This window comes from Rhinopithecus roxellana, chromosome 6 (genome assembly GCF_007565055.1).
Source record: "Rhinopithecus roxellana isolate Shanxi Qingling chromosome 6, ASM756505v1, whole genome shotgun sequence".
Lineage (NCBI taxonomy): Eukaryota > Metazoa > Chordata > Mammalia > Primates > Cercopithecidae > Rhinopithecus > Rhinopithecus roxellana.
Genome location: NC_044554.1, coordinates 138,352,245 through 138,365,553, shown reverse-complemented (window position 1 = coordinate 138,365,553; position 13,309 = coordinate 138,352,245). Strand labels below are relative to the sequence as shown.

Sequence of the window (13,309 nt, the reverse complement as noted above, 5' to 3'; positions counted from 1 at the left end):
TCATTATGGCTAAAGGCAATGTTTTAAATAGGGTAAAGGCTTTACATTCTTATCAAGAATTTATGAGAAAAAGCTGATAAAATATTTTTACTCCATAAAGGAAATACTGTTTTGAGTACTACATATCAAACGATTGTTGCAAACTAGTACAGCAACCGTATATAATTTTATGTGAGTCACAGCAATAAGTTCACATATTTGTTGTTTTTCATAAAAATAACAAAAAGTATTAAAATCTAATTAAAAAAAATACAAGAGCAAAGAACTGATTCTATCTACACACTGCTCTTGGAGAGCAATGAGGAGAGTTCTCAATTGCAGCAAAGGGAATCCCTCCCAATACAGGCCTCTCTAGCTACATCCAGTCCTGTAGAAACAATAAATTTGGTTACAGTGAACTCACCATGTATAGTTTAGCCATTTTCCTGTTACTTATGTCTGCTATAATGTCATCATCATCACCTCCATCTGGAAGCTCCGGCTTTTCTCCTAAGACCTGGAAAAAAGTGAACAGTGGATGCAAAGATAAAGACCTCCCATTAAAGGATGCAGAGTTACAAAAATACATTTATAAAGACATGGATTGTAAAATATTTGCAATTAAAATGATCAGGTTCAAACACTTCTCATCAATTCATCCACAGTAGTCCTTTTCACATGGGTCAAATCAATCAATTACATTACGTAAACTGAGTTTGCTTGTGATATGAATTTCCAAGAAAGGAAAATTCCTAATTTGAGAGCCTAGGTGTCCATATTACTGAAAGCTAGAAGGAATTAATTAAAATTTGAGCTCTATGTTCAGCTCTGCAGCAGAATTTGTTCTATGACCTCTGCTTCTAGAAATAATCTCTAAGGTTTATGAGTTTATTATAATAAAGATTTGAATCAAAATTACTATTTGGAGGTAAAATACTATTATAATTATTGACATATAGGATGAAGTGCAAGCTCTTGATCACCCAAATCACGCTTTGTTTTCTGCTGTATCCTTGGCACTTGGAACAGTTCTTGGGACATAGTATATGCTCAGTAAATATTTGTCAAATTAATGAATAAACGTATTTATCTATTCTGTGCATATGTGATGCAATCCAAAAGTCCAAAAAAGTGTTTGGTAGAAAATACATTTGAATCTGCTTTGAATTTCTTTATATATTAAAATAAAAAATATGTCTATGAGTAATTAATTCATTAAATTAATTTACACAAACAGCATAGAATGTCAAGGACAGGAATCAAATGTAAACTTTTTCTAAATAATTTAATTTTTATAATATAGATATAAATTCAAGTTTAGAAAATGCAAAGGTGTTCATTTAGATACAACAAATACTTAATACACAATGAGTTCCTTACATAATGTGTTTTATATTCACTATTCCTTACAATATATTGCATAAAAATGTGTACAGCAAAATACCAGAAAACAATAAAAATATACTTTAATCCTTGCATGAGTATAAGTACACTCTCAAATTGAGAGATGCATCAGAGAACTTATGTTCTCTGAAAACATACCTATCTATTTATTAGTATTATGACCAATAAAATATTTTAGATACTGTACATGTTAAATGATTGTAACACAGTTTTTCTTTTTTTACTAAAAATAGAACCAAGCAAAAAAAAAAAAAAAAAAAAAAAAAACCTTGTGACCAAAAGCTTTTTTTAAAAAACACTTTTGCTATAAGTATGTATAGCTTGTAAGAGCCATCAAAGATCTCCTCACATATACTTTTCTAATTCTACTCCAACTAAGACCATAGTTTGGAATACACAGTTTGTGTTAAGGGCATATCTAATACTAGGAAACCTCCCAGCGGGAGGACCCAGTCTGGGATTTGAGGCACACTCTAACTTTTAATTTTCAGACCACAATTCCCATATTAGCCAGGCATCTTAATTAGCTTATCAAAGGACTGCAGCATAGTTGAGAATTGAACCCAAAGGATTTAACCAAAACAGGCTTAACTCTGGGGTAGAAAGATGCTGTGTATTTGTCAGGTATCATCTCTAAGGATCACTTTAAAATTGAGTTCAACTAAGCATTTATCAAATATTTGAGGTCACTGAGGTATATAAATGAGTTTCTAACCACATTGTCCAACACTTAAGGACTTTACATCTGGCGTAGAAAGAGCGAAATAACTATGTTCACTTTATCAACTAGGCCATACATTTTGATCTTTGACATAAACTGTGAATACAGCTTGGAGTATCATGCCTGAATGTAAAACATTTTCATTTTGGGTTGCCCACGTGATTGGCATTTAGCTCATGTCATCGGTTGCATGTGAAATAACATATATTTTGACAATTTAATGGGGTACAAACACAGAGAAGCCCCATTTGAGGGTGTTACATAAAAATTTCATCAATTGTTCTAGCCAAGATTTATCTTGCAAGTTTGGAGCTCCTCTTTCTTTCAGTTATTTTCTGTAAGTTTCTGTTTAAAAGTATTGCCATCATCTAAATACTCCAAACTGAGCTTATTTGCTACAAAATTAGCCACTCTCAATTCTCCATTTGTGTAATGTATCTTTATTCTCTCCTCTTTATATGGACTTACAATTATGTGGTCAGTTTTAAATACTTCCTCTCCTGCACTTTGGATCTCCTACCCACTCCTACCCACTTATTATTTTTAATAATGGTTAGTCACTGATTCCCGTCTGTTCCTTGATTCAGACCCCAGTGAAGGCCCTCATCCCTCTTGTTGTGGGTAATAGCTCTGCCAATTCCACTTCCTTCAGTGTCACCTCATCTTTTCATCCTAAAAGTTATCCTGGACACTGGCTGCAAGGCCCCTTACTTCACATTACTCCTATGTTGTAGGAATATGACTCTAGATCAAGGAAATCCTGTCATTTGCAACAACATGGACGAACCTATTGTATATTATGCTAAGTGAAATAAGCCAGATACAGAAAGATAAACAATGCATGATCTCATTAATAAGTGGAATCCAAAATAGTCCAATTCATAGAAATAGAGTGGTAGAATGGTGATTACTAGGGGCTGAGAAATAGAGGAAATGGAGAAATGTTGGTGAAAGAATTCAAACTTCCAGATATAAGATAAATAAGTTCTGGAGAAAAAATATAGTATGATGGTTATACTTATTAATAATGTAGTTTATACTTGAAATTTGCTAAAAGAGAAGATGTTAAAATATTTTCACCACTCACACAACATAAGGTGACAGATGTTAATTATCTTGATTGTGGTAATCATTTCACAACTTATACATATATCAAAATACCATTTTGATAGATGTATGCACATCATATATATATGCATCTATCAAAATATCACATTTTGATAGATGTATATGTACAAACTTTGTCAATTATCCCTTTATAAAGCTGGAAAACATTTAAAATTTCTTTTTCAATTTTTAAAAAATAAAAAATAAAAACGATTTATATTTTACGTCTGCTGCAGTGGTTCCTGAATTTCAATATACTCAAGCAACACCTGTGTGACTTTGTAAATACAGATTCTCAGCTGCCATCCATTGAGTCAATAAACAGGTCTATGGTGAGGCCCAGGAATCTGCAATCTAGATTATTCTGAATTGGGTGCTCCTACTGACCCAAAACTTCTGTCTGAATCCCAAGTCCCCTTCAGATGCTGAATGTCATCTGTCCTGCATTATTTCTCAGCATTCTCTACCTTGTACCCACCTCTAATTAGGCTGACACACTCGGCGTTGCCTGTGGAAGCCATGCCCATTCTTTCCCTCTAGCTAGCTAGGAAATTAATAATCACCCAGCCTTAGAGTTTCTAGGTTCTCACGACCTGTCTCAAGACCACCCTTGGTGGTTGTTTCTTTCTTTCCCTAATATGATCCAAGGTGAACTTTTCTTTTTAAAACTTAAGCAGGCCTATGTGGAAATTTGTATTTTTAGATAAAAGGACCAGGCAGCTAAGAAACAACTGCTATACTCTTTTACTCTCTTTTTTTTTTTTTTTTTTTTTTTTTGAGATGGAGTCTCGCTCTGTCACCCGGGCTGGAGTGCAGTGGCCGGATCTCAGCTCACTGCAAGCTCCGCCTCCCGGGTTTACGCCATTCTCCTGCCTCAGCCTCCCGAGTAGCTGGGACTACAGGCGCCCGCCACCACGCCCGGCTAGTTTTTTTTTTTTTTTTTGTATTTTTTAGTAGAGACGGGGTTTCACCGTGTTAGCCAGGATGGTCTCGATCTCCTGACCTCATGATCCGCCCGTCTCGGCCTCCCAAAGTGCTGGGATTACAGGCTTGAGCCACCGCGCCCGGCCTCTTTTACTCTCTTAATCCTTAGTTTTTCACAGTATGTACATCTGTTTTTACTTATTCATTTATTTTTTACCTTTTAGTCAACTCTACCTACTTTAGATAAAAAATTCCAACATTTACACTGGCTTGTTCTCAAGATGTGGTTTCCCTTCTTTATATAAAAAAGTCAAGATGTTTGGCCACTTTAGAATAAATATTTGTAATGCATCATAAGAAAACAATAATGATGTATAACCTGGAAGAAAGACAATATGTAACTCAAAGCTACATATCACTGTGGATGAAAATGTGCCAAGTTGGTGCCAAGTCCTAAACGCATTTAACATTGAGGGCCTTATGTGCTCCCAGCAGAACTCTGGGAGACAGGCAGGACCTGTATCATGATTACTTTAACTTCATAGATTAAGAAAATGAGACCGAAGGAAGTTAGGAGTTTTGCCTTAGATCTGTGTCTCATAAATATTAAAGCAAATATGTAAACCCCAGGCATTCTAACCTCTACTTCAAAGTTCTTTATATAGAAAATGAGGCATTTCATTCTTCTTACTTCAATCATTTTAGGGTAGATGACTCTGGTTTTATTTTCACTAAAAATAGAATCAGCTCACAGGTTCCAAGAATGGACATTTTAATTACTCAGTAAATTCTGTATCTTACTTCCTTTCCTTAACTGAGAAACAATCAGTAGAGTGCAACATATGGAGCATAGAAATAAACTGTAAGAGTGAAGCTAACCCTTGTTGTTATGGTATATTTACTTGCTGCAAGGCATTTTATGCCTTAGATAAGACAAATATTTGATAACAGGGAAGATCCGCAGAGATATAAAATGACTGGTGATTCTGAGGAAAGCTGCAGACTTATTTAGCCAGCTCCACCCACTCTAGATATAAGATTCCAATATTTACTCTGCTGCTCTCTCTCAGTGATGTCCTCAAAAATACCTTTATCCCTTTATTCATAAATAAAATAGAGGATGATTTCATATATTAAAGAATAGATAAAGGTATTTTAGAGGAGGGAAAGCATGTGAGGTATTTTAGAGGTAGGAAAGCATATTTGGATAAAAAGACAAAGTGAATTGGGCATCTGCAAGAGGTTTAGCTATAGTGCAGTGCTGTCCTGTAGAAATTCCTGCAATATCAAATATTCCATATCTGTGCTATCCAACACAGTTATCACTAGCGATTTGTAGCTAATGAGTACCTGAAATGAGGCTAGTGTGACCGAGTAACTGAATTTTACATTTTATTTAATCTTAAGGAATTCAAATGTAAACTTAAATAGTCACTCATGCCTAGAGGATGCCAGATGGAGAGTGCAGCCGTAGAGGCCTCAGGGAAATGCTGTGGCAGTGGGGAACTTATCATGAGGCAGGACTGAGCTTCAGCGTTCCTGTAATATCAGGATATTAGAGGATAGATGTTGAAGGGTGAAACTCATACGAAAGTGACCCCAAACGTTACTATAATATGGAAAGTTACCTTACAAGTTACTATAACATAGAAAGCAAAATCACAAGCCATTAAAAGCCATAAGCCAGAATGCCAACTTATTAAACAAGAGCAGTTGTTTTCACTGGCTGTATATTAGAACCATCTGGGCTGATATAAAAAAGAATGCCAATGTCTGAATCCAATCTCTAGAAATTTGGATTTATTTATTCTGATTGGAGCCCACGCATTGTATATTTGAAAAGCCTTCTGGGCCTGGTTTGGTGATGTGATTCAAGTGCTCAGTGGCATCAGCTTTGCTGGACTGGTTTATCCACCTCAACCATTGGGATAGGTCTGCCAAACATTTCTGAGGTTCACATAAGCTTGCTAGAACACATCTCCCCTGGACACATTATTAGGGCCTGGTGGTCTGGGAGCTGCTGTGAGGCAAATCTCAGGTATTAAGATTTTAGGTCATTTGACTTTTCTGGCCATCACCAACCCTTTTTCCCTAAGGCTTCAAATCCACTTTGGACATTTCTGTCTGATCAGTGCTTGCAGGAATGCTTCTAAAGCTTGCCTTTGGGGTTCCTAATTTCTCTGCATTCCTCCACTGTCTTTTTGACACCTCCCTTCATTTGGCAGGATCAGGCAGACTGAGCCGGGTGGAGCCGCTACTAAGAGTCTCTGTAATCTTGTTTCCACATTTAAAGTGGCATAATAATACGGTTCAATTATTATGTGATTACTACTATGACTAGCATATGGTGAAAATTCAACAAACGGTAGATCCTGTACAACAAATGGTAGATCCTTTCCTCACCTTTATATATGCAGAGTCAAATCTTTCCCTGGTCAAAGCATTACTCTTTCTGTATTATACAACCCTGCATATTACTGGACTAATCCTTTGCATAATGATTTTACCACTGGACTTCTTTCTACACACCTCCTCATGGACTTACACTTTATTATTTGTTCATGTACTGATCTAATGATTTTGTAAAGTAATCTATATGTCTTGGTAATGTACCTTTGTTAAAATCTTGTATCTTAGAATTAAACTACCCATGGAATATAGATCTGTATGTCCCTCTCTAGGCAAAACCTAGAGAAAAGTCTTTTATGCAATCAGCAAAAGAGTAGGTGACAATGCTGAGAAGAAGGAATACGATATAGTAATCTGTTCCTTTCATTGAAGTTTCTCCACAATTGTGGTGTCTATGATATCATAAGTCCTTGATTATAAAACAAATTCTCTGATCCTCCTCTGGGTTTCCATCGTATTTTCCCATATAGTCTTGTACCTACGACCTTATTTTGGTGAGGCAAGATATATCTGTTATGTAAGGTGTATTTCTTGAGTGTCTATAATATTCTGGCTTTGTGGGAAACAGCTGAGTCTACAATGGTTAGCAGGTTAGCTTTGATCCCTGCTTCAGGTGAACTGACTTTCAGTGCAGTGTTTTAGCTGTCTGGAGTTGCTGTAAGAGAATACCACAGACTAGGTAATCTATAAAGAAAATAAATTTATTTCTCACATTGTGAAGTCCAATATCAAGGTACCAGAATCTGGTGAGGCCTTCTTGCTACCTCCATCTCATGGTGTAAGGAAGAAAGGCAAGAGAACGTGGGGAGCAAGAGAGCAAGAAGGGGCCAAGCTCGCTTTTATATAATAATAAATCCATGCTGGAGAAATAACCCACTTCTGCAATAATAATGTCAAACTATTCATGAGGGCTCTAGTCATCTCTTATCAGGTCCCATTTCCCAAAACTGCTGGGTCCACAAAGACCATTCTCCCCCTCTCACAGCTAGGGCTTCACTACAGTGTCTCTGGTAACATTATTAGTCTCAGTAACTTCTTGCTTATTTTCACTGACTTTGGAAAAGATTACGCTCTGGTAATCTAAGTTGGACAAAAAACTAAGTTGGATAAGAGGAGAAATGGAGAAGAAAATAGGGCACCCCTGTAGTGAGAACATGAGCTAAACCTCCAGGAGTATTTTTTCACTGCCCATATCGCCATATACATATACATATACACACATTTATATGAACTTGTTTAATTTTATCTCATCCTTTGAGGAGAAGGTACATAAACCTGATTTATATATGACCTTTAATTCAGTTTGGCTAAGTTTTGTTTCAACGGCAAGGGAGTTGAGAAAACGTTTTTATCTACATAATCCAGAAAATTTCCAAGTATGAAATTTTAACTGAGCAAACTCAGAAATGGCTTTTCAGGTACTCTGAGGCACTTAAAAATATTTGCATTCCTTCTATGCTGTACATTAAGAAAACATATATTCTTTCCAAAAAAAATGTGCACCCCAATTACCCTGAACCTAATGCCTCTGTAGTTTGGATGAAGAGGTGAATGCTAATGGTAAGAGCTGTAAAACAAAGGGGTAAGCCAGTTGAATTAGTCAGTTTTCGCACTGCTATAAAGAAATACCTGATACTGGGTAACTAATGAGGATAAAAGGTTTAATTGACTCACCATTCTGCATGACTGGGAATGCCTCAGGAAACTTACAATCATGGTGGAAGGTGAAGGGGAAGCAAGGCACATCTTACATGGCAGCAGGAGAGAGAGAGGGAGCACACAGGAAAAAACTACCACCTTTAAAACCACCAGATCTCATGAGAACTCCCTCACCATCAAGAGAACAATATGGGGGAAACTGCCACCATGATCTAATCACCTCCCACAAGGTCCCTCCCTTGATGTGTGGGGATTACAATTACAGATGAGATTTGGGTGGGGACATAGAGCTAAACCATATCACCTGTCCACTGAGTACAAACACTGTGCTATTAAAACTAGTAATTATTATATGGAATATATAAAATGAGGCATAATTATAAAAAATTTCTGGCAAAGTTTATGAAGTTGTAAAATAACTTCACAGCAGTTGGGATTTCCCTTGCTCTGTATGTTTAAGATCTTGGTGTCTGTAAGAAAGACTGCTTGGGTGTGATCCACAGATTTCTTTCTTTCTTTTTTTTTTTTTTTGAGACAGAAACTTGCTCTGTCGCCCAGGCTGGAGTGCAGTGGTGCGATCTCCACTTACTGCAAGCTCCACCTCCCGGGTTCACGCCATTCTCTTGCCTCAGCCTCCCAAGTAGCGGGGACTACAGGCGCCCGCCACTGCGCCTGGCTAATTTTTGTATTTTTAGCAGAGACAGGGTTTCAACGTGTTAGCCAGGGTGGTCTCGATCTCCCGACCCCATGATCCGCCCCTCTCGGCCTCCCAAAGTGCTGGGATTATAGGCTTGAACCACCACGCCCAGCCAATCCACAGATTTCTTATTCTTATTTCTAGTTGAGCAAGTTACATAGCCTATCTATGACTCAGTTTCCTCATCTGTAAAATAAGGATGTAATAGATGCTATTGGTGTTCTGCCCATATCACCTTGATCTAACTTAGAGGTCATTTGTAGATAGTGTCTTAAAGCTCTAAGTCTTCTGCTCTCTACATGGTGGCATCTTCTGACCATGGAGCTGTCTATAGATAGTGTCTTAAAGCTGAAAGTCTTTTGCTTTCTATCTGGTGGCATTATCTAGCCATGGAGCTGTACTGTGTCCAAATACAAGGCAGACTGGAGGTTTTGCGGCATTAAGAACCAAGGAGCAATGCTCAAGCAATGAGAGATGGGAGTTACTGGCTAGACCCAGCAACCACTCAGCCTTCTGAGGGCTAACGCCTGAGGGTCTCTTTGAGACTCAGCCCTGGTTGCTCACTGCAGTAAGACATCTGTTAACAAAATGTTGTCTGACTTTACTCCTACTTGGTGCTTTCAGGATCATCTTTCAAATAACAGCCTGCCCTCAAGTCCTTGTCTCAGAGTCATCTGTTGGAGGACCACAACATAGACAGGAAATAAAAAATGTTTCCATTTCATAGTAAGTGTTGTAAGAATTAAATCCTGTAAAGCCCACAGAAGACTGCCTCTTCTGTGGTTAGCACTGAATGTTTGTCAGGGTAGTAGTTGTTAGCTCTTTTGCAGCAATTAAAATCCATTTCCTGGATTATTTAATTCCTGTGTTAATAATAAGAAGCACTTGTATGTTATCAAGAAAATGTAACAAAAAGATTAAGGAAGGAACAGAAAGTTCAGCCTACCAGTGAGCCATCTACATTTACCCTTATAGAACACAAGATGAGAGAAGTCGTGCCCTCCCCTAACAATAGTGTTCCAAATATCACAACGTAATTGTAGAGCATTTGCTCCTTGATTCAAAACTGTTTTTAATCAGCATATTTGTCTTTTCTACATGCACTCTATCAGACATTGTTGAGATGTATTTTCGATAGCGGATTGCTTTTTAGTTTATTCATTGCAATAGAGCATTAATCTTTAACTTTCTCTGTGATACATGGTTTATGACTTCACTACCAACATATTTCTATGAAGTTTTTTTGTTTACATACATATACTAATATATTTTAGCAGCATGTTAGTACCTTTTTCGTGATTAGTACATTATGGGATATCTGACACTGAGAATTTCCTATTGGTTTCCACTGAGCAGAATACTGTATTTACGTGAACAAACCATCCTTTCCTTACAAAGTCACTTTAAAGTCTTTTAAATAAATATATTATTACATATACTTTTTTCAAAATAATGTAATTCTAAAAATTGTGATGCACTAGATACCCTTGCAAACATAATAGCAACTCTAATACAATAACACTAGTTTATACAAGTGCTGTCAATATAACCCAGTTCCAACACTCTGCGATTCTAGGCTCTGGAAAAACAGTACTAGGAAGCACAATCCAGGTGGTCACCATTTTAGGAACCTCTTTGCAATACGTGAGCATATTTCCTCATGATATTAAACAAATGCTTATTATCAAATACATACTAAGGAGGTGTGAATTGCTGAATCTTGCAGATTTGACATTTTCGTATCCGGGCTTGGCTAACTCTAAGCACAATATGTAAGAGGAAACTGATATAAAGTAAATATTATTGTTTATTATTATATAACTAAAGACTAATTTACTAAATGAATGCAAGAAATCATGAATCACTGAATCAGAGACCTGGCCTTTTTATATCTGTGTTTGGCTGATTCTTAACACAAAGGATAAGATGAACTTGACCTGAAATTACTGAAAAAATACAGTCTGACTGTTAGTTTTGGTTTTGTTTTGTTTTTTGTTTTATATTATCACTATTGTGACAAGTGGAACACTAAAAGGATAGAATAGAAACTGCCATTATAGTTCAATATTTGTATTAGCTTATCAACTGAGATACACACCTTTTGGGGCAAAGATCCATCCCTTTCCCCTGTCCTACCCATTAAATCCATCTGTCTTGGAACTGCATTATCCTGTTTACAGAGTATATTGATATTCCCTCACTTCAGCTGCAAGCTAAAGGGAAAATTACCTCATTCAGAGATGATTGCCAAATGGTGCTAATTTGGATTGATTACATAACAGTGGTAACTTATCTGTAAGGTTACAAGTCTTCATGATGACTTTTGGTGTGACAAAGGGGGAGATTACATGAAATGTTATTACTTTATTGCAGCATATGATAAGCTGTTACTATATGAATTTCTTATCTTTGTTCAGAACATTTCAACTTCCCCCACTGGATGAACTGATGAGGAGCAAAATGGGTATCCATATTCAATACTAGAAATCCAGGCAACAGGCCGGGCGCGGTGGCTCAAGCCTGTAATCCCAGCACTTTGGGAGGCCGAGACGGGTGGATCGCGAGGTCAGGAGATCGAGACCAACCTAGCTAACACGGCGAAACCCCGTCTCTACTAAAAAATACAAAAAAAAAACTAGCCGGGCGAGTTGGCGGGCGCCTGTAGTCCCAGCTACTTGGGAGGCTGAGGCAGGAGAATGGTGTAAACCCGGGAGGCGGAGCTTGCAGTGAGCTGAGATCCGGCCACTGCACTCCAGCCTGGGTCACAGAGCGAGACTCCGTCTCAAAAAAAAAAAAAAAAAAAAAAAAAAAAAAAAAAAAAAAAAAAAAAAAAAAGAAATCCAGGCAACAAATTAATTAATAACAACAAATGAATAGGGCCTTAAACAGTGCCTGGCAAACAGTAAGTCATCAATACATGGTAGATCTAAATAGAGCAACTATAGTGTTCTAGAGAGCATCGCAACCTTGGGGCAGGTGCTCCTTATCACTGTAATACTTTGGATTTCAGGAGTGTACTAAGTATTATTGCAGTAAAGCAAAATGGAGAAAATGCATTAATTACAATGCAACAAAGAGGAGAAAGGGAAAGATTCCCACTTGCTTGTATTTCTGATAGTTCATCTCTTCTCTATATGCAGTGTAGCCTCAGGACTAATTTAGAAAGGGTTGCAAATATATTTGCTCCCTTTAACTTAAGAATCTTTGAATAGTAAGTTGGTAAATGGACCTGCTCTTTCCTAATGACTCTCATAATAATGTTATTTCAGTCAAATGACAAATACTTGATGAGCAGTGCCTATGTGTCAGGCACCATGCTACATGAAAGAGAGATTCCAAAATATTTAAGACATTGTTCAATTTCCCAAGGACTTACAAAAATTCCTAGCAAAATAAAAGTGGTATAAACAAGGAAACTAAAACTACTTGGAAAACACACAAGTATTTAGACCCAACTGATATCTCAGACAACTCAAATTTCCATTCTTACAAAGTACAGAGTTTCGACTAGAACTGAAAAAAAAAAAAAAAAAAAAATAGGAGAGCAACAGAAAAATAGTTTAATGAGTTATTTTTTTGTGTGGGTATTACAAACCCATAGAGCAACCTTCACCTTTTTTTTTTTGTTTGTTTTAAGAGACAGGGTCACTTTCTGTTGCCCAGGCTGGAGTGCAGTGGCTATTCACAGGCATGATCATAGTTCACAGCATCCTTGAACTCCTGGACTCAAGCAATCCTCCCACCAGAGCTTCCCAAATAGCTGGGACTATAGGTGTGCACCATCAGCCTAGCTGTATATTTATTTATACTATTTTCCTATAAAGCTTTAAACGCTTTCAAAAATGCTATATATACTGTTCCAAAGTGGTCGTGAGGGAGATTTTCACAAAGCTCCCCATTTCAATTACTAGTACTTCTTTGGTTCATTCGATACAACCCTACAAAGATAAATGGAGAATGATTGATTTACCTAATCAAAGATCACGCCCCAGAAATAAAGTTCTTTCCTTTCACTATAGTATCATTTTCAAAACAATCATTCTTTATTTAAACGTACAACTATATTTTCATTAAAATATTAAAATATAAACCCATGTAAGTCCAGTAAACTTAGGACAAACATTTCCCACAGAGAAACTTTAAGGAATGCTGACAAAATTCTAAGCTTCCAAGTTCCAATTTGATTTGGTAATCTTTTACTTTGTATGCTGAAATGTAAGAATGTTCCAATGATCAAATTATTAAAATTTAAAAATCACTCCTATTTCTGTAAATTTAAATTGTGTAAGACCTTTGGAAGCACTAGCAATGTGCACAGACTTTTAATATTAAGTTTGGGGAAAGAATAAGACAAATGTACCAGAAGACTCAATAATAAAGCGCTACATGTGTGTAGTTCCTTGGAGTTC

At 36.9% G+C, this 13,309-nt stretch overlaps 1 protein-coding gene across 1 annotated transcript in view; it reads right to left on the bottom strand.

The window, feature by feature from the left end:
• SCIN (scinderin) overlaps window positions 1-13,309 on the bottom strand; it is an 86,284-nt gene that overhangs the window by 30,596 nt on the left and 42,379 nt on the right. The window contains exon 5 of the mRNA XM_010381589.2: window positions 404-496. Coding sequence (XP_010379891.1) covers window positions 404-496 — 93 coding nt within the window. The remainder of the gene's footprint in view (window positions 1-403; window positions 497-13,309) is intronic.